This window comes from Amblyraja radiata, chromosome 24, assembly GCF_010909765.2.
Source record: "Amblyraja radiata isolate CabotCenter1 chromosome 24, sAmbRad1.1.pri, whole genome shotgun sequence".
NCBI classification, from domain to species: Eukaryota; Metazoa; Chordata; class Chondrichthyes; order Rajiformes; family Rajidae; genus Amblyraja; species Amblyraja radiata.
The window spans coordinates 30,892,328-30,918,111 of NC_045979.1; the positions used below are offsets into that span (position 1 = coordinate 30,892,328).

At 40.9% G+C, this 25,784-nt stretch overlaps 1 protein-coding gene across 4 annotated transcripts in view; it reads right to left on the bottom strand.

Moving 5' to 3' along the window:
• Positions 1-8,644: 8,644 nt before the first annotated feature.
• Positions 8,645-25,784, bottom strand: part of tmcc2 (transmembrane and coiled-coil domain family 2) — a 112,031-nt gene continuing 94,891 nt past the window's right edge. For all 4 annotated transcript variants that reach the window (XM_033042817.1, XM_033042818.1, XM_033042820.1 and 1 more), the window contains 2 exons: positions 21,070-21,205; positions 8,645-17,370 (listed from right to left, as the gene is read on the bottom strand). In XM_033042817.1, coding sequence (XP_032898708.1) covers positions 17,059-17,370; positions 21,070-21,205 — 448 coding nt within the window. In that variant the 3' untranslated portion in view covers positions 8,645-17,058. The remainder of the gene's footprint in view (positions 17,371-21,069; positions 21,206-25,784) is intronic.

Genomic DNA, 25,784 nt, shown 5'->3' on the forward strand with positions numbered 1-25,784 from the left:
TTCAAGTCAATCTCTTATTTTATTAAAGTTCCTATTTATTGACTGTGCAAGAGACATGTTTGAGGCTGGTTTCAATACTGCATTCCTTTGAGAATTTTATGAGCAGTTTGCCAATGTCACTCACGCAATGCGACTTCCAGCCCAGGAAATGTTTCTGACAAATGATTGAAGTTTAGTTTTAAAAATAATTAATATTTAGAGTTGAAAAATCTACTTGTTAAAATACAGGAGGAATTTCTCTGCAATTAACCAACCAGCAGAATGACAGGAATGCAAGACTTCAAAGAAACAATCGGTAAGAATGCAATTATATTACGAGGCCATTAATTATACAAGAAAGTAAAAACATTCCCCAGCTTGTGTTAAATTGTACCTCTTCTGGATGCAATGTTCCTTTCCAAAGTCTGCAAACAGCATCCCCTAGTGGTGCTAGATTGGTGTAGGAATGGGACTGCCTTTTCTCCAGATATGCTGTCTGGCCCGCTGAGTTACTCCGGCTTTTTGTGTCAACCTTCAGGAACTGCAGATGCTGGTGTACACTGAAGATAGACATCTAATGCAGGAGTAACTCAGCGCGACAGGCAGCATCTCTGGAGAGAAGGAATGGGTGACGTTTCGAGTCGAGACCCTTCTTCAGACAAAGTTTAAGGAAAATGTGGAATGAATCAGATGGAGGATTGTGCCATGCTCTGGGCCACAATACAAAGGGAACGACTTTAATATCTGGTACAGACCGCAGAGGAGATATATACCAGTGGTACTAGGGATGAGCAACTTCAGTAACATAGAAAATAGGTGCAGGAGTAGGCCATTCGGCCCTTCGAGCCTGCACCGCCATCCAATATGATCATGGCTGATCATCCAACTCAGTATCCTGTACCTGCCTTCTCTCCATACCCCTGATCCCTTTAGCCACAAGGGCCACATCTAACTCCCTCATAATTGAATGATCCATGCTACATTTTCCTTGAACTTCATCCCCTTTGATCTCTCGTTTTCACACCTTTCCCTTTGTTATCTCTATGTCTCCCTCTCCCCTGACTCCCAGTCTGAAGAAGGGTCTCGACCTGAAACTTCATTCATTCCTCCTCTCCAGAGATGCTATCTGACCCACTGACCCGCGATTTACTCCAGCATTTTGTGTCTATCTTCGGTGATAGAGTTGTGCTTTCAGTGGTTAGGTGACAGATGGAGGATTGAGCCTTGTTCTGGCCGACAGTCCTTAGGAAACAACTTTAATATCTGATACAGACTTGCAGAGGAGATATATAGCATTGGTACCAGGGATGAGCAACTTCAGTAATGCAGAGAAACTATTAATACTGCAATTTTTCACTGTAGAGTGTGAAGTGCAATGGAATGTTCCAAATAATATGTGGTAAATGAAGACAAGAAAATGCAGATTATCTGCTCATTTGATGCAGTGGAAAATTGTGTCGTTTTGCATGCAGTGTTATTCACCACACTGGCTACATTTCATTGAAACTAAATCACTCGAAGACACAAAGTGAAGCTAGACGCAAAAAGCTGGAGCAACTCGGTGGGTCAGACAGCATCTCTGGAGAAAAGGAATAGGTGACGTTTTAGGTCAAGACTCTTCAGACTGAGTTACTACAGCTTTTTGTGTCTATCTTCGGTCTAAACCAGCATCTGCAGTTCCTTCCTACACAATGACACAAAGTGCTGGATTAACTCAGTTGATCAAACAGCACCTGTAGAGAAAATGGAGAGGTGATGTTTCAGGTTGGGGACCGTTGTCCGGTGATGATGCCCAACCTGCTGCTTTACTCCAGCACTTTGTCTTTTTAATTTTGTAAACCTGCAGTTCCTGGTTTCTCCACTTTATGAAAACATTTGAATTTGGATTGAGCTAGCTGGGGGGGAAAATTCCATTCTTTCACCATTTTCCCCCAGTTTTAATACTTCCAAAGACTTTAGACCCAATAAAGTACTTTTGAAATTATTGCACCAGTAATAATGCAGGAAACACGAAGCATATTTTTGCATGCAGCCAGCTCCTGTGATCAGACAATGACAAGTGTTGGCGGAGGATTGCATATGGGCGGGACTTGCTCATCCCCACACTCCAAAAACAGGCTCTTCGGCCGACCGAGTCCAAGCCGACCGGCGATCCCCGCACACAACTAGCACTACCCTGCACACTAGGGACAATTTACAATTTTACCAAAACCAATCAACCTACAAACCTGTATGACTTTGGAGTGTGTGAGGAAACCGGAGCACCCGGGGAAAACCCACCAGGTCAAGGGGAGAACGTATAAACAGCACATGTCGTCCGGATCGAACCCAGGTCTCTGGCGCTGTAAGGCAGCAACTCTACAGCTGTACCACTATGCTGCCCCGGTGATGGAGAAAAATGTCTCCTATCCTGTGACAATTCTAATAAACTTAATACCTGTGCCAACTACCTAAATAACTTACTATGACATTAGTGGTGCAGTAGCAGTTAGTAGAGCCATGACTTCACAAGGCCAGAGACGCAGGTTCAGCCCTGACACCAGGTATTGTCTATGGTGATTGTGCAGGATTTCTGTGTGACCAATTGGTAAGTTAATTGGACTCTGCCAAGTTGCCCCTAGCTTGAGTGAGCAATAGAATCTGGGAGTAGTTGATGGGAATGTGGGGACAATAGGATTGGTGTACAAGGGTGCGTGTGTGGTTGTCACAGAGCCTATGGGCCGAAGGGCCTGTTGCCCTGCTGTGTTTATGACTCCAACTTGAGCAAACCTTTCTGATCTTGGTTTCAAAGGTGGTATACACTCTCTCACATCCACAGGGAAGATAAGACACAAAATGCTGGAATAGCTCAGTGGGTCAGGCAGCATGTCTGGGAAAAAACCTGGAGAGATAGGTTTCTTGGTTTATGCCTCAAGTCCGATCGTGCAGCACTCACTCAAAATTGATCTTCAATCAAATGTTTTGAATCGGACGTGTTCCTGGAATGGACTCTCAATCTTCTGGCTCAGAAGCAAAAGCAGCGTGGTTGGTCTACGGCTGAAGTCAAGAGGCTTCAGCTGAGCACTGGAAGTGAAGCAAAAATAATCACTGGACAAAATTGTGTTTAAAATTCCAGCGGCTTCGCGTGTGCAGCTTAAAAGGATAGATTGCACATTTAGTGTCAAGAGTATTTATACAGTGTAATCTCCTGTGGCTGGAATGCCAGGGATCTTTATCTGGAAAAGTTGAATCAGTGAATAGTTTTAATACTTTTCTCCGTGAATTTTGTATTTTAGGAATTATTGCACGCCAGACCAGCAAGATTTCACAAGGCCAAAATTTTCTTTTAGTTACCCAAGAGGAGCAGAAGTGTGTGTGCGTGTTATGATCACAGCTTTGGATACTTCACGTGGTTAAAAGGTCAATGGAACAAGGCCAGTATTCGTGTGGATTCTTCAAGACGATTTCTGGGAATAAATGTTCAATTATGCGTCATTACCTGATAAATAGCAGAGAACCAAGTTCCATCTTCTCCTTTCAAAGGTCGTAATTAATAGATAGATAGATAGATCCTCCAATAAAGGATCTATCTATCTATCTATTAATTACGACCTTTGAAAGGAGAAGATGGAACTTGGTTCTCTGCTATTTATCAGGTAGCTTTTGAGTTGACGTGCTAAAGAATTGAATGAGTATAACTTAAATTATATTTAATAACTGTCCATGTCATTAGTGGCGCAACTGGTAGAGCCATTGCCTCGCAAGTCCAGAGAACTCAGTACAATCCTGACCTCGGGTGCTCTCTGTGTGGAGTTTGCATGATCACCTTATGATGGCCAGGTGCTAATGAGTCTGAAAAATGGCCCCATACCCGAAAGCGCACCTATGCATGTCGGCCAGAGATGCTGCCCGACCTGCTGAGTTACTGCAGCACTTTGTCTCTATCTTTGAGTTCCTCCAGCAGTTTGTTTATGGCCTCAAATTCTAGCATCTGCAGTATCTTGGTTAATCCAGAGACATTTTATGCACATTTCTGGATTCCTTGTGAAATGCATCCTATTTTTTTCCAATGAATAACCTGCAAATTACATCAACGGACCCATCACTCTCACCATCGATCAGCAGTAGGACATCCAATCTCATTGGTTTGAAAAAATAGTTCTTTCCTCACAGAAGCGCTAACACTCCTCCTATGAAGAAAGACTGGATAGATTCGGCTTGTACTCGCTAGAATTTAGAAGATTGAGGGGGGATCTTATAGAAACGTACAAAATTCTTAAGGGGTTGGACAGGCTAGATGCAGGAAGATTGTTCCCTATGTTGGGGAAGTCCAGAACAAGGGGTCACAGTTTAAGGATAAGGGGGAAATCTTTTAGGACCGAGATGAGAAAAACATTTTTCACACAGAGAGTGGTGAATCTCTGGAATTCTCTGCCACAGAAGGCCAGTTCATTGGCTATATTTATGAGGGAGTTAGATGTGGCCCTTGTGGCTAAAGGGATCAGGGGGTATGGAGAGAAGGCAGGTACAGGATACTGAATTGGATGATCAGCCATGATCATATTGAATGGCGGTGCAGGCTCGAAGGGCCGAATGGCCTACTCCTGCACCTATTTTCTATGTTTCTATGAACCTATGCTTTTAAAATGGTCCGTCAAATTTTACTCTTCATTTCCACGTAGGATGATCTAATTCTAGATCCAACAATATCAGCCATCCAAAATTGCCAAGCCGTCCAACAAAGAAGTCATAGGCACAGAAATTCTCTTCAGCCCAATGCTAACCCAGAAGCCATATCCAATCTAGTCCCATTTGCCGACGTTAAAATTGTAAGAGGGACATACAGTGCCCTGCCCTCCATAATGTTTGGGACAAAGACCCATCATTTATTTATTTGCCTCCGTACTTCACAATTTGAGATTTGTAATAGAAAAAAAATCACATGTGGGAGTGGCAGCTCTGCCTTGCAGCTGCGGCTCGCCTGCAGTCCGTTTGTCTTTTCTGTTTTTTGTTTTCTTTTGTCCTGTTTTTGCAATTTATTTCGGTTTATTTAGTTGTGTATGTGTGGGGGGGGTGGGTGTAGCATGTTTTTTTTTACTCTTCCTTCGGGGGGGATGCGACCTTTCCTGCCGTATCCCCGTCTCCGTGTCCGTCTGCGCTGAGGCCTATCGCGGAGCTGGCGGCCTCCAACTGCGACCGACCTCGAGGCTGCGGAATCAGAGCCAGGACTTACCAGCGCGGGCCTGGCCGACTTCGGGGCTGTGGTTGCGGTGCGGCACAGCTTCCGACCCGACTTTGGAGCCTCGGAGGCTCGGCCGCGGGCCAGTGGACGACATCATCGGGAGCTCGAGTTCTGTCTTCCGGAGCTCCCGCAACTACAGCTGCATCCGCTGGACTGGAGGACGGCAGCTTCGGCAGCTTCGTCCGCCCCGGGCCGCGGAGTTTGAACCGGCCCGTTTGCGGAGCTCGGATTCAACCGCGGGACTTAACCTACCATCACCCGGCGGGGTCACAACATCGGAGGCTTGTATTGCCTCAGCGCAGAGGGAGAGCAAGGAGGGAAGAGACAATGACTTTGGGACTTTGAACTGTGTTGAGTGTTTGTTATTTATTCTATGTTATGACTGCAGGCTAGACCATGTTGTTTGTTTTGTTTTGTTTTTGTCTTTTGTTTTGTCTCTTGTCTTATTGATTGATTGTGTTGTGATGTGTTTTACCTTGTTTACCTGTGGGACTAAAGATGGAAATTAGCTACTGGCTACAATCTTGCGTATTACATGTAAATGTTTATTAATATGCACTGTCCCTAATAAAATCAATTCAATTCAATGTGGTTAAAGTGCACTTTGCCAGATTTTAATAAAGGCCATTTTGGTTTCACCATGTAGAAATGACAGCAGTGTTTACACATAGTCCCCTCCCATTTCAGGGCACCATAATGTTTTCCAGAACTGTGGTTGCTCTTTTAAGTACTTCTTGGCAAACTAACCCAGCCATCCGATTTTTGCAGCTAACCAGTGGTTTACACCTTACAGTGCAGCCTCTGTATTTCTGTTCATGAAGTCTTCTGCGGACAGTGGTCATTGACAAATCCACACCTGACTCCTGAAGAGTGTTTCTGATCTGTCGGACAGGTGTTTGGGGATTTTTCTTTATTATAGAGAGAATTTTTCTGTCATCGGCTGTGGAGGTCTTCCTTGGCCTGCCAGTCCGTTTGCGATTAGTAAGCTCACCAGTGCTCTATTTCTTCTTAATGATGTTCCAAACAGTTGATTTTGGTAAGTCTAAGGGTTGGCTGATGTCTCTAACAGTTTTATTCTTGTTTCTCAGTCTCATAATGACTTCTTTGACTTTCATTGGCACTACTTTGGTCCTCATGTTGATAAACAGCAATAAAAGTTTCCAAAGGTGATGAAAAGTCTGGAGGAAAGACTAGGTGCTGAGAGCTCACTTGTACCTGCATTAAGGAGGCAATGAAACACACCTGAGCAATTACAAACACCTGTGAAGCCATGTGTCCCAAACATTATGGTGCCCTAAAATAGGGGGACTATGTATAAACACAGTTGTAATTTCTATATGGTGAAACCAAAATGTATAAAAATACCCTTTAATAAAATCTGACAATTTACACTTTTTAAAAAAAATTTTAATAAATAGAGTGGTGGGTGCCTGGAATGTGCTGCATGGGATGCTGTGCATGCAACACATTCATGGAGGCAGTGGTTCATTGTGGTGTTGGAGGCTTTTGGACAGGAACGTGGATATGCAGGGAATGGCAGGATATGGATTTTGTACAGGCAGATGAGATTAGTTCATCTTGGTATCAAGTTCGGCATGGACATTATGGGGCGAAGAGCCTGTTCCTTGTGCTGCAATGTTCTATGTTCTAAGACCAAAAAAAAAATGTGGATAAATGTTGGTGTTCTATAATCTTAACCAAAGTGAAGAGCAGCCTAAAGAGAGCTTGGTGCATGATGCAGATTGGCCTAAAGAACCATACATTAGTTACGGTCTTTGGATCGTGAAACATGGTGGAGGGCGGGAGAATTTTTGGAAAAGTCCTTCAGAATAAATGGCATATTTTACGATGTAGGCGGTATGCAGTACAGCTGCAGTCAAAACTATTTTTGCCACGGAAATGCGTGAGGAAGATCTTGCAGCTGTGACCCTTAAGCACTGGGAAATGGAGAAGATACACACGAGGCTGTTTGCAGAGTGAAGGGTGGCTTCTTCAGAGCACAAATGACCTGGTTTTATCCTGTCAGAAAGGACATGAAACTTCCTGGGGATGGGGTGTACCCTTGGCTAGCCAGAGGGACAGCGTCACTGATGATGCTCCTCAGTTGTGCTGTAAAAGCACAAAGTGTTCAGGCTGGAAGGTGTGGAAGGTCAATTCAGTATTTCCTGACCAGCAGCTGTGCTGGGAGGAGAAGGAAAAATAGCAATGTTGTCTTCCATGCATTTAAAATGCAAGGAGTCACGAGTTTAAAATTCTCACTCTTGCTTTTCAATCACTACACATTTCGGTTACATGCCCAGAAGCCAAACTGGCATAATGGAAAAAACTGTTTTGGCGGGTGGCACCGTGGCGCAGCAGTAACGTTGCCGCCTTATAGCGCCATAGACCCGGATTCAATCTTGACCACGTTTGGTGTCTGTGCAGAGTTGGTACGTTCTCCCTATAGCAGCATGGGTTTTCTCCGGTTTACTCCCACATTTCAAAGACGTACAGGTTTGTAGGTTAATTCTCCGACGCTGCAAGCACTGTAAGGCAGCAACTATACCACTGTGCCACCATGCAGCGTATTAGGACAAAAAAGTGTAAATGAAATCACCCACTCATTGAGCTTTTTTGGACTATCTCCAGATTTGAAACATGAACACACCCAGGAATTGCTAGGGCAAGTCCCGAATTATACAATAATGGGCCTATCGCACTTGGGCGTCATTTGCGTGTCATTTACGAGACATCTTAAAAATTGGTTGGTGCATCGTGACACGCGCCGAGGTGCGGTGGCGTATGCAGTGACGCGTGGCGTCCCAGGATTTTGGAATGCTCAAAATCCTCGCGCGCCACCTGCATGACATATCCCTTGCGCACGCTGACGTACTGACGGTGTACGTGTAGCGCGTGGCGACGCATGGTTACACACAAAGATTGTCTATGCTTATTTATTATGCGTCACCGCGCATCAACGTCCGTAACCATGCGCCGCCCGTACGCCGTCGGCGCGCCATTTGCGCGTAATTTGAGCGCCGCACCACGTGACCACCCCGGTATAAAGCGTGTGTAGGTCTGAAAATTTTTCATTGGGAAATCCTTGTCACGGAGATCGGACTAAATAGGAACGACATCGCAAATGGCTCCCAAAAGAAGCAGGGCCCTCAAGAGCACATGGCGTGCAACTGTCATACTGCTAGACGATTTTCGCGCGTCAGTCACTACCAGCCTGTCACGCAAATGACGCCCAAGTGGGACAGGACCTTTAGGAGTCAGGATTGATGGAAGTTGAGGAGAACTAGTGCAAGCTGAATAGTTTGTAATATCCTGGGGACAAACAAATCTGAATAAAACACCAAGTGCTGGAGGAACTCAGTAGGCAAAGCACCATCTACGGAAGGAAATGGGTAGACGGCATGTTGGGTCAGGACCCTTCTGAATAAACTATTGAAAAACTGATTATTTTTTTCCAAAATAATTTTATTTACGGTTATTTCGATTGTACGGAGAAGTGTACAGTTATTTAGAACATTTATTCTTCTTCCAGAAAGTAAAATGAATTATGGAATTTTTCAACACACATTGCATATAATTGAAAACTTTAGTACCTATAACTTCTTGCTACACACATTTGAATAACGAGGAACATTGGTAAAATTTCCCCAAGGACTCAGTAACCAAAAGGTACCAATTAATTATTTATCCTCTCTTTTTACCATTGTATATACCATTATTTGTTCAGTAATGTCTCTCCATTGGAGACAACAAAATAAACAAAAAGAAAAGTAATTCTTTAACCACCTGAATATCTCAAGGGTATAGACATCAAATTCCTTGACATTAGTACATGCTTCAGGTAGTGAAGAAAATGACCACTATAATTGGACATCTACAGTGTCGAAGCAACCAGCATGGAAATTGGTGGAAAGTTTTAGGTTTAAACAATTCACAAACTCCCAATAAATCCATACTTTAATAATGTCTGTCAAAAATGCCTTGAGATTGTAATTCAGTTTTCCTCTCTGGCCACCTCAGTATTATTGTCTGAACAGAGAGTCTTCTTGTAATGGATCTGGGATCTGTCCTCGGACATCTGTCTATCCAGCCCTTCCTGTGACAACTCCAACTATTCTCAGGCAATTCAATCACACAGAAAATCACAAGCACACTACCACCCACATTTGTCCAGTCGGCATCAGCAGCGAGATAGGATTGGGAATTGAACTTCAATTAGTCCTAGTCCAACACTGTATCCCAACTGCAGCCTCGGGTTATGCTCAATACACAACATTAAATTATGTATCCGCGCTACGTTGGAAGTGGGGGAGAAACAAGCTAAGGTACAGGGATGGTAAAATTCTCTTTGTTACATCAATGCATACTTTGAGGCCATCTGTGGTAAACAAGTCGATAGACACACATCTGAAGTAAACAAGTAACAGGTTTGAATAATTTTAGGACTGGTATCAGGAACAAATCCATGCACAAAGTGATCTGGATTCAGAATGGATTTCTGGGTGGCCTAAAAGTTTGTAATGCATCTTGTGACAGAATGGAGAGCACAAAATTCTTCCAGAAAGACTTCACAACAGAGCCCAGTTTTTCCAAAACCAAAGCTGAACACATTTCTCCGTATACAAGAAAAGTATTTTCGATTGTTGGATTTCTAAGGGAAAAAAAAATCTACAGCAGTTGCTTTTCAGTAATAAATATTGTTTAACAAGTAAATAAAAGAAAATATTTTAAATAAGTATAATCTTTAAATAACAACATTGGAACTAATCCAATCGGTGAATATCTACAGTTACACTGCCTAGGAATGCTACCAAAAACAGCCTTTACAAACTTGTTCCCCAGGAGCTGGTGAAGAAATAAAGTATGAAGGAGCAGCTAGCCTGTAAAGGCGTGAGGAGTCCGCAACTTCTGTGAAAGGTTTGTCAGCGAGAAGAGCAATTAAATAATTCAAATCAGTAATATAAATAAATATACTACAATTTAACTTCAGGCTATCTAATTAAACAACTAATAAAATAAACTTTGGACCTTGCAGCACACAGGGAGTATTGTGGTCGATTACATTCACTTTAACAACTGAAGGAATTATGACTTCCATAGAGTTAGCATTTATAACTCATAACCTTCAAGGTTCTGTATTTCCTCCTGGAGCACAATGGACCTTGCTTCTAATCAATAAAACTGTCTTGAAGAAATACAGTGCAAGTTCCACACATGTGCTCTGTTGAACCACAAGTACAGACAAATGTTTATATAGCATTAAAGCTATACTGACTTGCATTAGATTCATACTGCACATTTGAAGAGATTGTTACGTTTTTTTTGAATGTCCACTAGTTTTAACCCCTTTTTAATGTTTGAACCATTAGAATCCAAAATTAGGAAAGTATTTCCAGTTTTGGTGCAGAACATAGAAATTAAAGATGAATTACAACTGTAAATCTGCTCAATAAAATCTGCTCTATTGGCTGCAGTATCCTCTTTCATGCAACAGAAGTGAAGATAACTGTCTTGTAATTGGATACAGAGGAAAAACTTTAATACATACATTGACTTTGAATGGAAATTAATTTTCTGGGCTGCAGAGGATTCTTTCATAGCAAATGTCCACATTTAAAATAATAATCAGATATAATGTTGGTCCAACCAAAAATTTAGCAAGCACAGCTTAATCTGAGACATATGTTGATATAATCAGGGGTGGAAAAATCACCAACGGTGCAAAGGTGATTGAAATAAAACAAACCACACCTTCCAAATATCATTTTAAAATCACAAAAGTGGGATGTACCTCAAGTAGAAAGCACTCCTGATTCTCAACACAACTTCTCATTTACCCCCATGTTTGAGAACTTTCAAATAAGCAGCAGCTGATCATAAAGGCAGGGAAGCAGTTCATAAGGCATGAAAAGCAACTTTGAAGCATGTATACAAACGATTAATGAAGATGTAAAAACAAAACATACCATATGCAGGGAGCCATCCTTTATTTCAATTGAAAGGCCATCTTTCATACACTCGTAAATTACTTGAACTCTAGTTAGTTACCAGAGACCCTAATGACATAAACTAGGCATGAGTTTGCATTCCATAACTTACCCTCTCTCTATATTAAGATTATAATGTTAATAACACAAGTTAGTCAGTGGTAGACATGCTATTCTTTCTCTGTTAGCAACACTGTTTAATGTAAATAACATGACATTCAGAGAACAAATGGCAGGAGACCCCTTAAAATGGAGGTCTACAGATTCGCTACCAGATTAAGACAGCCCGCTTCAGTAAAATGGAGTTGCATCGGGTCCTGTGCATTCAATCTTTCACCCATGTTTTGTTTCATAGTATAATCCAGTGCAACAACAGTAAGACAGTACATCAGAGGTTATTCTCCCAAAACGGGATTGCTTACCTCTTGTATTTATGTGCCAAAGTAATAGAGCCTTTTTGGCAGCCTAATAACAAAGGTCTATTCTGCCTGCGTAAAGTGCTTGATGGTGGAAGAGCAGCAAGATCCCCAAGGAGAGGTCCATTTAGGAAGTGGCAGTAAATCTTCAAAGTACAATACTCTTAAAATTGAAAAGGAGAATAATCAATTAATTGCCTAGCTGCTGGCACTCGAGAGGAATGAATCCCATTATCATAAAGTACTTTTTAGAATCACATGTGTGGGAATTATTTATAAACTCACTGTAGCGATAGCAGAAATCTTCCCCCAATATGGGATAATGTCTACAATTAAAACTTTGGTTTTAAAACTTCGCGTCCAACAGACTAATATTATACGACTATCAATATGTGAAAATGGTTAAGTCAAAATTGCAAATAGAAAATTTTCAAACTAAAGTTCACCCAAAAGGTTTTGGATTTGCAGTTACAGGATGATGTTTTTTTCCCAACATAGTTTTCTGTATAGTTTCATGCCTATAACCAGGGCATACTATTTGTAGTGAACATTTTTTTGTACGTTTGCTTTTGAAGTACTAACACCATTTGCTGTTTTTGTGCAAAATATTCAAATATACACACAGAACAAATCACAAGTACATTTTGGTGGTTTGATGCTGGACTTTACAACAACCCATCTCATTTTCTGACGCAAAAACCAAAGTACTGGAGGAACTCAGTGGGTCAGGCAGCATCTGTGGAGAGAAATGAACATACGACATTTAGGGTCGAGACCCTTCTTCAGACATGTCTGTCATTTCCCTTTCACAGATGTTGCCCAATTTGCTGTCTGACAAGTTGTATTTTTTTTGCTCACGATTCCAGTCTTTGCAGTCTTGCGCATTCATTTTCTGAAGCGATCGTGGTTTGCTGAGAAATCCAAAACCATACCCCAAAAGTAACTTAAACAGAGACAGAGAATAACGCAAGTGCATGACAGATCAATCAGTAGCCGGAGGGAATAGGGAGGAGAGGATTTGTAATATAGATTTTTTTTTTTTTTTTTTAAATATAATCGATTTTCCATTTAGCATAAAGTACACTCTTCAAAGAAAAAAGCACAATTAGAAAACAAATGGGAGGGGTCTGCACAAACATACAAATTTAGAGGCTTATCATGAATGAAGTGATAGAACACAAAATCTATTTTATTATTCCAAACATGGATTCCTCACAGGCTTTGCTTGTCACTGTTCTGAAGCTTAAAACATGCCTGCCTGCGCATCATTTTTCAAATCTGAAGGTTTCACAGCCTGGACGTTAGCTGGTCTGCTCGCTTCAGAAACGTCCGACAGACTGGTGTTGAATTCTCACTGAATTCTCTGTGTCTGCTTCAGATTTTCATCACACACACAATCCCACTTATGCTAGACAACGAGTGCAGTGGTTAAGTGTAATCATGATGAATGTAATTTGATGGGGCGACTGACAGAGTTTTTGGCACCAGTAGTGGAGGGAGAAATTTGCCGCACAGTTTCAAACTAACAAAATCAAATGCCAAATCTTAAACCATGGCCTATTAGGACTGATAATCATTAGTGTTATTGAATTAATGGGAACGCGAACTTCAAAAAAAATAGCCTATTTATAACTTATTCAGTTCCAGAAATTCATTTACTTTGAACATTATTCTGTATTATTTGACTAATCAACGTCTCATGCTGTTACTCCGAGTGTTAAAATGATGAAAAATGGATCATGCTATGCCAACATATTTAAAAATTGTTCTTAAATTTCCAATATAAATCCAACGTCCATTATCAATGGAAACAACTGAGTAAATCTGTCACATTACTTATGTAAGTACTTATGCATTTATGTAAGTTTTGCATCAAAATTGGCAGGAAGGCAATCGAGCAGTCAGGCAAATTTACAAAATCAGCTCCCTTTCTAAATATTTGGAATGAAAACTGGAAAATTAAACATTATGTACTAAATTTCTGTGTCAACCAAAATTAGAAATGTAATGCTCCGACATCACCTCTACGTTCTTTTGTTTTTAATCTGTTTTTCTTACACTGGAGATTCGTGGTTGACCTTCACACGGTACATGGCTTTTCCTTGTGCTGTTCTTTTACAGGAAAGCACATCCCTTCCTACATGGTGAGAACTTTAATCGTGTTAACAGCATATTACCTTGTATTATCGCCCTTCCTGTTACACATACTGCAGTGTATTACTGATAGAATAGTTAGATCCTGCTGACACTACATTCTCACACTTTATTCCAGCACCAAATATGCTGTGATTAGGTTTACTTACAATACGAAGAGATTAAATTAGTTAATTCCCAAATTTAAAAAAAAGGCTCTCCCTTCCTCCATTTTCTCTCCTTCCGTCCTCAACATCGACCCCTTGTATTGGTACAGTCTCTCTCTACTCTCTCTGTCCCTCAATTCTAGCTATCATTTTGGTGCACCAGCCCCAAAGCCTTGGCAGGAATGCTATTCAATCAGGAATGAGCTCATGGATTAGCTCCATGGAGTCCTATGCGACCTCGAACTGCAAATGCACACAGAAATAGCTAAATATGGGTCAGTGGACAGAGCGAAGGCTGATTTTCCCTTCCCCCATTGAAGTCAGTTTGTGTCATCCTTTCACCCCTGCTGATGCATTGCAACCCAGAAATTAAACCTAGGAATCTCTGGGTGGGGTTTTTTTTTAACCTGAAATCACATTGTGTAAGATGTTTACATATTTAGCCATCACGATAGCAATGATCATAGCGGAGGAAGATACAGTCCCCATCCCATTTCTAACTTGATTTTCAGGCCACTAAGCCTCTGCACAGATGCTCCAGTAACCCCCCGTACCCTACTTAATTTTACCAAATTAATACTCAACCCGACAATGCTTGTTGTTAAAGATTTGCATTGCACAGCACTCACCATTCGAATGAAAGAATAGTAGAGATACTTGGAAAGAGAAGAAAACTCAGCAGGCAACCGGCAAACAGACCCACAAGCTGTAGTTTTATATTGGGCAAATAATTGGCTATATTAATGTTGGCTGATATTGGTTGGGATGCTGGAAGCATGTCCGGACCTTTCCCTGAAAGATTGACTTAAAATTGGCCATGCCCAGCAGGAAGAGCTGACAGGCCCCATCCAAAAGTGGAACATTACCTCAATACCGTGCACCAACTAAAGTGGCAGTACAACCATCCGAGTTACAACCAGCATTATCAAACACCTAAAGGAGTGCCAGTTCTCATTAAAACTTAAAAGCATATGTTGAGGTGCTGTAGTCATGGTAATTATTTTTTTCAGGAATACTTATTTTTTAATCTATATATAAATGCCAATTATGTGACAGACATTATCATGGCTGCTTTCCCTTCACTCCATCCGAACAATGTCTCCATTACAATCAGTATTTGCTTCAACAATCTACTCTTTGGAGTTACATCACTAGCCAAACATTACATATCAGGATCAATAACACCAAGATGGCTAATTCAAGGTGTGAAATGGAACAGCAAAAAATCATTTTAAGAATGGGACTACAATGTATCTGTAGATTAAAAAGGCCGAATGTATGGTTGGGATTGTGATGTGGAATCTGTTGGAGTTTTTTGTTTAAAGGGGAAATAGCCATGGTGATTGATTGATCTGCAGTCCACTTTGTGGCTTGTTGTAACTGGTTTGTTTTGCAGCCACAATCCATCCACTAGAGTCCTGTGCAGTGTTCCTCATTTCATGCTTCCTGATATAAAATAACCAATTCATTGAGGCATTTGTTCTCCTTTACTTCACAATGGTTTGATACTGAAAATGGAGGATGAAGGATGAGAGAGCAAAAAAAGATAACATAACTGATAAACACTTGATCAACTCATATTCTTTAGCTGCTGCCTTGGAGAAGAAACACCCACTTGTTCTTTCATCAAATACTGCTCAAAAATAAAATAATATTTAAAAAAAACAAATAGATAACAAAAGAAAAATCACTGTATTCAGATGAAGTTAAAGTTTTCATGCATCACTTATGTCCACACAAACCAAACATACTCTGCAACAATTTGGCATTGTAGCAGCTCAGGAAAAATAAATCTACTTGGTACAATTTTAACGCCAGTCGCAACAAAATCCTTTCTTGCTCTTAGTTACTGGATTCAGGGTGGCCAGAGAGGGAAAGGCCCCTGCCTAGTTAACAGGTCAAAAGGTAGTGGGGAGAACAAAGTGCAATAAACTATCATACTTAAATTCATTTTTTTTAAATGTAAATAATTTAATTTGTAACATTTATCATGATGGTCTTAATGCCATACCATTTCTGCAGTGGCTGGCCAGTGAGCTACTGAAATGTTTCCCACCTCCTTATCACTGGCACCAATGAGTAAATTGAGAAGAAATGCAAGTTTGGAAAAGTTAAAAATAAAAATAAATGGTCCAATGCTGCAACAATGTGTCACCAAGAATATAAAAAAATCTCCTCCCATATTTTTACTCTCAAATGAGTTTTTAAACATGTTATAAATGTAACTATTTTCTACTGAGATGGCAGGCCCTTAGATGTCCTGTCCGCACACTACCCCATCCCACCCCACCCTCAACATTCAGTAAGATATTGATAATGCACTCTCTTGCCATTTCATTTCTGCAGCAGCTGGCCAGTGTATCATTGAAAGATTCCCCACCTCCTGATCACTGGCAGCATTAAATTAATAAATTGCAAAGAAATGCAAGACTGGAATAGTTAAAACTAAAAACAATGGTCTAATGCTGCAGCAATGTGTCACCAAGGGCATGTTCGAAATTTTCCTCCAAAATTCTTACTATTTCTTCATTGCAAACATACCCACATGAAATGAAATTTCCTTCACACTTTTGCCGAAGCTGTCCAACAAAATTACCTCTGACACTCTTTCACCGAGTGCCTTAGAAATGAACGTACTTGTTTCTCGGATTGTTTTACATAAACAGGAATGTGCAATGTGATTAAGTTTAAGGGATTTTGCAAACCTCTTTACTATACAATCGAATGTATATTAGTTATAATAAATATCAGCACTCACGCAAACAATACATTTTCTCTCCCTGCTCCTCCCTCAAGAAATTAAATATTTGTTATAACTTAACAAGTAAACAAAAAAAAAATACTGAAATGGTAAAGCACAGTAAGAGCAGTGGCTTCCTCAAATTGCACTCGGTAGTTCGCTCAGTGTGCGTGCAGTTTCTCCAGAGCTGTTTTGATTACAACCTTTCCAAAAGAGAAGTAGTTTGATCGGCTCTATCAGAACTCTGCCTCCTGACCGGGCTCCATCTTGCACTGTTGCCTGTGTCCGTTAACTGGTGATATTGTCAACAAGTAATGGTGGAGGCAGGGGACGAGGAAGAGAAAAATAACAAGTTCCTGAAATCCTGTCTTTAAGAAAAAAATCACGCCGGTCTGCCATCTAACCAACGGCGTCTAGATCAACTGGGCAACCAGATCTGTTCTGAGAAATATACAATATTTTCCCATTGCTTCCACAGAGAAACAAGGAACAGCACCAGTAGCAGTGTGCTTAGCACCCGGAAACGTGTCTTCATTAGAGGAGTAATAAAGTTAGCAATGGTGGAGACGAAGACCAGAATGACAGCCATGAGTGCCAAGATAACGTTGATGAATTTGCCCAGGAGTGCCCTAGCATTAGCATTCTCCACTCCCTCCAGCTGCACCACTTGCTGTTGCTGCTGCTGAAGTTCCAACTTGGTAATCCGGGTAAGACACGACTCCAGAGCCTCCTGTTAGACACAAATAGGAGAGAACACAGTGAAGAGAGCTCTCAAAACAGCACAAAGATACATACGTATATTCTATTCAGACATTGAACTGGGGACCATCCCATTAAAGGTTGGTTACTGTGGAAAATATCTTGGTCATAGAGTCAAACAGCATGAAAACAGGCCCATCGGCCCAACTTGCCCACACCGACCAGCATGTCCCATTTACACTAGTCCCACCAATATAAACATAATCATGCAATCGGATTTGAATGAATGTAAAATGAAATGTTAACATAGTTAGATAAGAACGCAGAAAACCCAATGTGTCCAATAGCATCCTCTCAAGCCCAGTGAAAGAAGATACGATACAGGGTACAAAGCTGTATCAGTTTTTTTTTTAAACTGAGTATCTAGGATTTTACTTTATGGATAGATACAAAGTGCTGCAGTAACTCAAGAGGTCATCATGCAGCATTTCTGGAGAAAAAAGATGGTTAAGGTTTCAGTTTGACTTCCTTCTTCAGAGTTCACTTTATACAAACGTTTTACTTTATGAAAATGGAACGTTCCTCAGATTCAGACCAATGCTTGGTTCCACTTTGCAATTTCAAATTAAAATAATGCGACATTGATCTTTCATAAAGACAAACATGTGATATACATTTTGCAGAATAAATCAACTGCAAATCCGGTGGAAAAGGAAACAAAGATGAAAAAGGTGTATTTAAGGATGGATTAAAAAAAAGAGAAAATTACTTTTGCAGCTGTTAAACATCTGGGGTTATGGAAAATTCAAACTATCTGCAGACTTTTGAAAGGTTAAAGAGCGTTGAGCAACTGGAATTGTGGCTATAGTGCTGTGAGGTCAGCTAACAAAGCAGAGTAGCCTAGAATGAGTCAGAAGTGCTTCAGACAGTTCAGGAATGTGTCTATTCAAACACTGTCACACTTATCAGGAACATCCTTGTCTGAACAATGCATTTTGTCGTGCAAGATTATCTTGGATACACCACATCAAAGCCTGTTTCAGCGAAGACTGATAGGAACATCCTGAACCTCCCACACGCCCACACACATTCACACCACAGGCATTCTCCAGCTCCTATTTTTGACAAATCATCATATACAATTGCTCAACACATCATACCCTGATTCTTGCTCACTGCCCCCTGCCAATACCACGTTTCATGTAGATACACAACGCTCAACACAAATGATAAGCAATTCTACTTGCACTCTGTCCTCTTGGCCAAGAATATACCATGTGGGAATTTACAGAGATGAAATTCCTCTTCCAAAGCAAAACAGCAGAATGCCTTCATGTTTTGTGTGAACAGTGGATCAAAAGTAGGTCCTCCAACGGATTGATCATATCTCATGGCCCATTGCTTTTGGTTCCACACATCCCAACACCTCCAATTATCAAAAGTCACTCAAATATCCCACAACCATAAGGAGCTCTGGGAAGAGTTTTTCCAAATTGTAACTAATTTTTACACAAAGTGTTTCTTGATAGTTTAGAGATACAGCGCTCAAACAGGCCCTGTGGTCCACCAAGTCCGTGACAACCAACAATCCCCTAAATGTCTTTTAAATGTTGCGATAGTACCTGCCTCAACTACCTTCAGTGGCAGCTCATTCCATATACTCACCACCCTTTGTGAAAAACATTGCCCCTTAGGTTCCTATTAAATTTTCCCTACCCCAACATAAATCTTTATCCTCAGGTTTTTCATTCCCCTACTCTGGGTAAAAGACTTGTTGCATTTCCCCCATCTAATCCCCTCATGATCTTATACACAAGGGCGGAAACTGCCAAGTAACTGGGTTCTATTCCGGTCTTGGGTGCTCGGTATGGAGTTTGCACGTTCTCCTTGTGACCACGTGGGTTTTCTCCGTGAGCTCCTGTTTCCTCCCACATTACCAAGACGGGCGGGTTTGTTGGTTAATTAGCTTCTGGAAATCACCCCCAGTGTGTGGGATAGAACTTGTATGGATCAACACTAGACGGCATGGACTCGGTGGGCCAAAGTGCCTGTTTCCACACCGTATCTCTAAACTAAAAACCTCTATTAGGTTTCCTGCGCTGGATTTCAATAGTTTGTGCCAATTCGTTCCATGTCTAAATACATAATGCATCGTGAGTGCAGACCTATTATTAATACTGCAGAGGTTTACAACATTGGTGTACAAAAGAAATGCAGATGCTGGATTAAACCGGATAGACACAAAATGTTGGAGTAACTCAGCAGGAGACAGCATCTCTGGAGAAAAGGAATAGATGACGTTTCGGGTCAATACCCTTCTTTGGACTGTAGAAGGGTCTTGATCCGAAACATCACCTATTCCTTTTCTCCAGAGCTGCTGTCTGATCCGCAGTCTTACTCCAGCATTGTGTGTTTATTTACAATTCTGATTCCTGGATTAAGGCGGCGGTTCCACGAAGGAGTAGGCCTGTTTCTTCTGGAATTTCAAAAAAACGTGGTATTACCAAAGCATACATAATTCCGAAAAGGCTTTAAATGGTAGAAATGGAAAAAGTGGTCTCCTTCACAGCAGGATAAGGCTGACGAATTTCTTCACTCAGTGTTTTGAATCTTGAAATTCCCCACAAAGGACAGTGAAATTCACTTGCATGAATATCAGCAGATTTCTTGACTCAATAAGGACTAAAGGGCCTGTCCCACTTACGCGACTTTTTCGGCGACTGCCGGCGCCCGTCATAGGTCGTCGAAAATTTTCAACATGTTGAAAATTCAGCGGCGACCAGAAAGACTACTCACAACCATACAGGCAACAACCTGGTGACATGTCGCGGGGTGAAGTCTGTATGGTCGTGAATAGTCGCCCAAAGAGTCGTACCTTGTTCTGGTCGCCGCTGGATTTTTAACATGTTGAAAATGTCGCGTAAGTGGGACAGGCCCTTAAGGGATATAGGGATTAGTTGGAAAAGAAAGCTGATCCAGAAATTCCAGTCTTTGGCAAATGACAAGCAAGACTGTATGCTGTGCAGCTTATTTCTGGTCCTGTTTATTTTGCCTTTATGCAACTCTGAAAGAAAAAATGAATGAAGATTGCTTTTTTTTTTCAAGTTGGACCACATTAAAGAATCACGTTTTAAGTTCAACTCTTCCAAAACTACCAATGAGCTTCAATGTTAAAATCCAATTAACCATGGATTCTGCGAGAGACAATTACACAGATTTTGAATGTAATATACTCAGAATATCAAAATTACTTCAAATGACCGACATACATGGAGAGTGGGGAGCAAACAATGAGATCGGGAGTTAGACAAAGTGCTGAAATAACTCAGTGGGTCAGGCGGCATCTCAGGGGGAAAAGGATGGGTGACATTTCAGGTCGGAACCCTTCTTCAGTCTGAAGAAAGGTTCCAACCCGAAATGTCACCCATCCTCTCTCCATGGATGCTGCCAGACCTGCTGAGTTACTCCAGCACTTTGTGACTATCTTCGGTACAAACCAGCATCCGCAGTTCCTTTTGTATACATGAGATCGGGTGCTGTGTATTCCCATTGCTGCCACGCAAAAGCCTGCTGTAAAAATGGTAGTTTGTGTCCAGCATTATTTGATGAACAATATGAATACTATTCCTGCGAGTAAGAGCCTCATCCATTAGAAAAATTGTTCAAATATCCAAGAAGGGAAACTGTATCCAATAGTAACCAAACAAACAGCATTTCTTTGAGAATGTACCTGGATATCTCTGGCTCTCTCATCTGACTGGTAAGCCACTTTTTCTTCCATACTGGCAAGTTCCTGTTTCAAGTTAGACATTTCATTTTGATGAAGCTCAGTCAAATCATTCAGTTGCTCCTCCAAACGCTCATACCTGGACATAAAGTTCAAGATTATTAAAGCAACCAAATTATTTTTGCATGTATAAACGACAGTGTTCTTCGATAGACTATGGTTGAAATTATACGGTGTGCATGATGGAAAATGACAGTAGAGACACATTGCGTTTTACGCGGGGGTTACGTGGTTGAAAAGCAGCATGTTATTAGAAAAGGCGTCATTTAAATATAGACGTGACGATGTTGTCAGCAGTAAATTTGATCGTGTTATTCCGAAAATAGTAACGTGCAAGTCAAGATTTGGTAATGAAGGAACAAGTGCATTATTTCAAAAACACAGATCAAATACGCGTAAATCACGAGGTGTCTGTACGTGATGAATTGAGGTGTTTAGTTCTTGTATTCATAAAACAGACAGGGACAAATTACAAGCTCAATTCACTCCTCAGCAATGCATGTCCATGATTGTACAGTATGAGATGCAGCCTTCTCATTACATGCCACTTACTGTTCACTCTGAGAACAAATTCGATCTACAGCGTCAAGAGGACAGAAATATGCTAGAAATCATTGAACCCAAGCTTGAAAAAAGGCGAATCTGTTTTAATCTACAATGGTATAAAAAGGTAATAAGATTTGGACAGACATGTTAAGGTCCAGCACAGAAATGTCTGGACAAAAGTAAAAGTTATGGCATGTTTTGTTCAGGATTGTTAACCAGAAGCATGTCCAGTCAATATCTTGTATTTGTTTAGAATAACACTGCATTAGACCACATATTATTCTGCTATTGAAGTAGATCAAACTGGAAAGTAAATTATTAAATACAAGCACTAATAGAATGAACAGCAAATTACTTATTCATTTCAGAGCCAAGGTTAGTAACAAAGAACAAGCATGCAATGCCTATGAGCATGGACGTGAAGAGATTATTTCATTTTAAATATTTAGTTGGCTTATCTAATTTTACTGTTATATTTACCCAATCTTCTAATCTGTATTTTAATTGTAAGCAAGTAACTTGCTCTGAATTCATTTAACAAATCTAAACAAAGTTTAGTGGGATATGGTCCAAACGCAGCAGGTGGGACTAGTGTAGATGGGCACCTTGGTCAGCATTGACAAATTGGGCCGAAGGGCCTGTTACCACTCTGTCTGACTTCATGACTAAATTGAAACTGGTCAAGGAGCGGCACGGTGGCGCAGCAGTAGTTGCTGCCTTACAACGTCAGAGACTACTAGGTGCTGTCTGTGTGGACTTGGTACGTAAAGTTGCGGTGCAAAAAAAAGAGATGTGAAAGAAAAAGGTTTCAATTCATGAACCATTACTGGGGAAAGAGGAAGCTGAATGATTGAAAAGGCTTTATTTGAATCAGCCTAGGATTGGTATCCAAAAAAGTAACCTGGGTTTCAAATAAGAGTTTCCGGTGGGGGGGGGGGGGGGGGGAGGCATGTTGCAGAGAAGTTAGGTGGTGAGAAGGGCAGAATGACACAGGGACACAAAAGAGAAAGGATAAATTGATAATGTAAGGGACAGAGCCTGCAAACATGAGAATATACCACTAATCTTTGTGCAGGGATCAAATTAGCAGTAACAGGGTGTGACATGAATTCATGAAATGTATAAGAAATGTTCACTGGATCAATATGGTGAGGAATCAGTGAGGCAACAGTGGGACAAAAGAAAGCATGTGTTCTGCCTTGAGAAATGGTTAATCGATAATCTGGCGATTGATGGGTCTCAAGGGATGAATGATCAGAAAATATTTTTTTCCCCCTAAAATCTTAGTGATTTACATTAATCTGAAACTGTGCTCTGAAAACTAAACTAAGCAGCTTAAGGTAGTACAAGATAAGGGTTGTCTAAAGTAGAATTAGAAATGACATGAAGAGGCAAGGCAGTAAACAAGCATTGACTGGCATTTAAAGAATAAATACAGAATTTACAACAATTATATCTCTTTCAGGCATAAAAACATCAGGAAATGTATAGCTAACGAGAAGCCAAGGTAGTATTAGATCAGCGAAAAAGGCTCATGAAATTGCCAAAATCTGCAATAAACCTGATCTCTGCGAAACATTTTAGGATGAAACAAATTGATAAGGAAATGGAAATATACATTAAAAATGGATAGTAGTACCGTCTATGGACATGTCAAAAGACAAAGAACAGCAAAGGTTAATGGGGGGGCCTTTAACAGATGGAGAACGGATGAATGAAATTGGGGAATAATGAAATGGTCAACAGCAAATGCTATCTCACTGGCCATACACTCTGCTCGGCACCATCTTGATTAATGGAACACACATGTCAAGCAACTGTTCACCGACTACAAATCAGCATTCAACACTATCTTTCTCTTACAACTTATCACTCCAAGAGCCTCTGTACCTCCCTTTGTAACTGGATTCTTGTTTTTCTCATCAGCAGACCCGAGTGAGAATCTTCCTCAAAGACCATCAAGACAGATGCACCTCAAGTTTACGTCTTTAGCCCCCTGCTCGACTCTTTCCAGCCACATCACGTACAACTAAGGATAGCTCCGACACCCATCTATAAATTCGCCGATGACACCACAGTGGTTGGCAGAATTGCAGCAGGCGATGAGTCAGTGTACAAGAAAGACGGATCACTTGGTTGAGTGGTTCCGTAACATGACCTCTCGATTAATGTCAACAAGACCAAGGAACTAAGGCCTGGACTTCAGAAATGGGTAAGTCGATGACCGAGTGCCAGTTATCATGGATGGGTCCGGTGAATGACCAATGCATGACAGAAATGGGGTTGTCCACTTTGGTGGAAAAAAGGTAGAATATTTTATGCGTGCTGAATGGAGATGAGAAAGAAACAGAGCAATATGGGCTGCCCAACACACACTATGCCCATTGAACCCCCTTCCCCCCCGACTGCTCATCCCTCTCCTCTTTGTGGTTCCCATCTGCAACTGCCCCTCTCTTATCTTCCTTTCCTATTAGATTCCAGAATGGACAGACTTTTCTTCTCCACTTATCACCTCCCAGTCTGTCACCATCTCCCCCCCCCCCCCCCCCTTCCTCACCTGACTGTTACGCAGGCTCGTTCTTTCCCCAATCCTCCCCCCACCTCTTTGTAGGTATGTTGCAAAGCCTACCTGAAGCGTCGTTGAAGATCTGCTGCTGAGGGTGTGCGCGATTTTGGCGCCGTTTAGAGGGGGCGGGTTTAAAACGCGATTTTCTCTAAGCTGTTCCAATCAAAGATGTTCAGCCTAGTTAATTATTAACGAAAAATCGCTGGAAGACCCCGTCGCAAAAGCTATTATTAGGTTTAAAGGCCTTGAATAATAGTTATAGTAGTTTAAAAATCAATCTCTAAACCCGCGACCGCCAGCAACCGCAGGGTCTCATAAAGCAAATAGCAGAAGTTAGGTTGTATATTTTTACATTAAAAAGGGCTTCTAAAGATCCCTTTATACTAAGTTTAATATTGCGAGTAGCTCAATTTGGGCCCATTATATCGCGCAGTATTTTTCTCGGCATTTGGGGCACAAATCTACCGCAATGTGAACGTTCTAAACCAGCGCGTTCCACAGGGACCCACTGGAAAGCTGATTTAAATGGGCATTTATTTACAGCAATTAAACACTAAATTCCTTCCATTTGGCCTATAAATTAATGTAAATGAGATTTAAAAATCATGTTTTATTGTGAATTATTTGTGAATATTATTTGGACATTTAGGCTATTTAAAAATGTTAATCATTTATTAAGAAATGGATAGATGTTTAGATCTAGTAATTGAAGTCTGAAATTAGCTACAATTAGGTAACTAACTAATTATATGCTTTAATTTCAGGTCATCCAAGTAAGATTATTTTATATTTGTTTCAGAATGCTTCAATCTATGATAACTGAAAATTTCATTCAGTTCTTTTAATTTTTAAGAAAGTTATGGGCTTTTGACTGTTCACGATCACAGCTTTTTTGTTATGTCCATAGAAAATCAATAGGGAACAAGATGCTCATTTCCCAGTATGAAAATGGCCATAACTTTTTAAATACTTGAGATATGAAAGTGAATTAGGTGTCAAATTAAACTTATTTTTATGCTTTATCTGATGGGATAAATTACAGACTTGATTTTTAAAATCTCAAAATTTTGTAACATTGCTACTCTTTGCACTCTATACCCTTTTACAATAAATGAAGAGTTTGGACCTAAAATACTGAGTACCCATTTCACTCCAGGTCCTTATCCCTCTTGTGCTTTTCTGTCTAAACCAAGCTGTCTAAATAGTTTTTAAATATTGGAACTGAACTTGCCTCCATCATGTTCTTTGGCAATTTGCTCCAGATAACTATCATCCTCCATGTGAAAAAATTGTCCTTCAACAATTCCTTTAAATCTCTCCCCTCTCGGGGCACGGAGGCGCAGCGGTAGAGTTGCTGCCTTTCAGCAAATGCAGCGCCGGAGACCAGGGTTTGATCCCAACTACGGGTGCTATCTGTACAGAACTTGTACGTTCTCCCCGTAACCGCGTGGGTTTTCTCCAAGATCTTCGGTTTCCTCCCACACTCCAAAGACGTACAGTTATACAGGTAAATTGGCTTGGTAAATGTAACAATTATCCCTTGTGC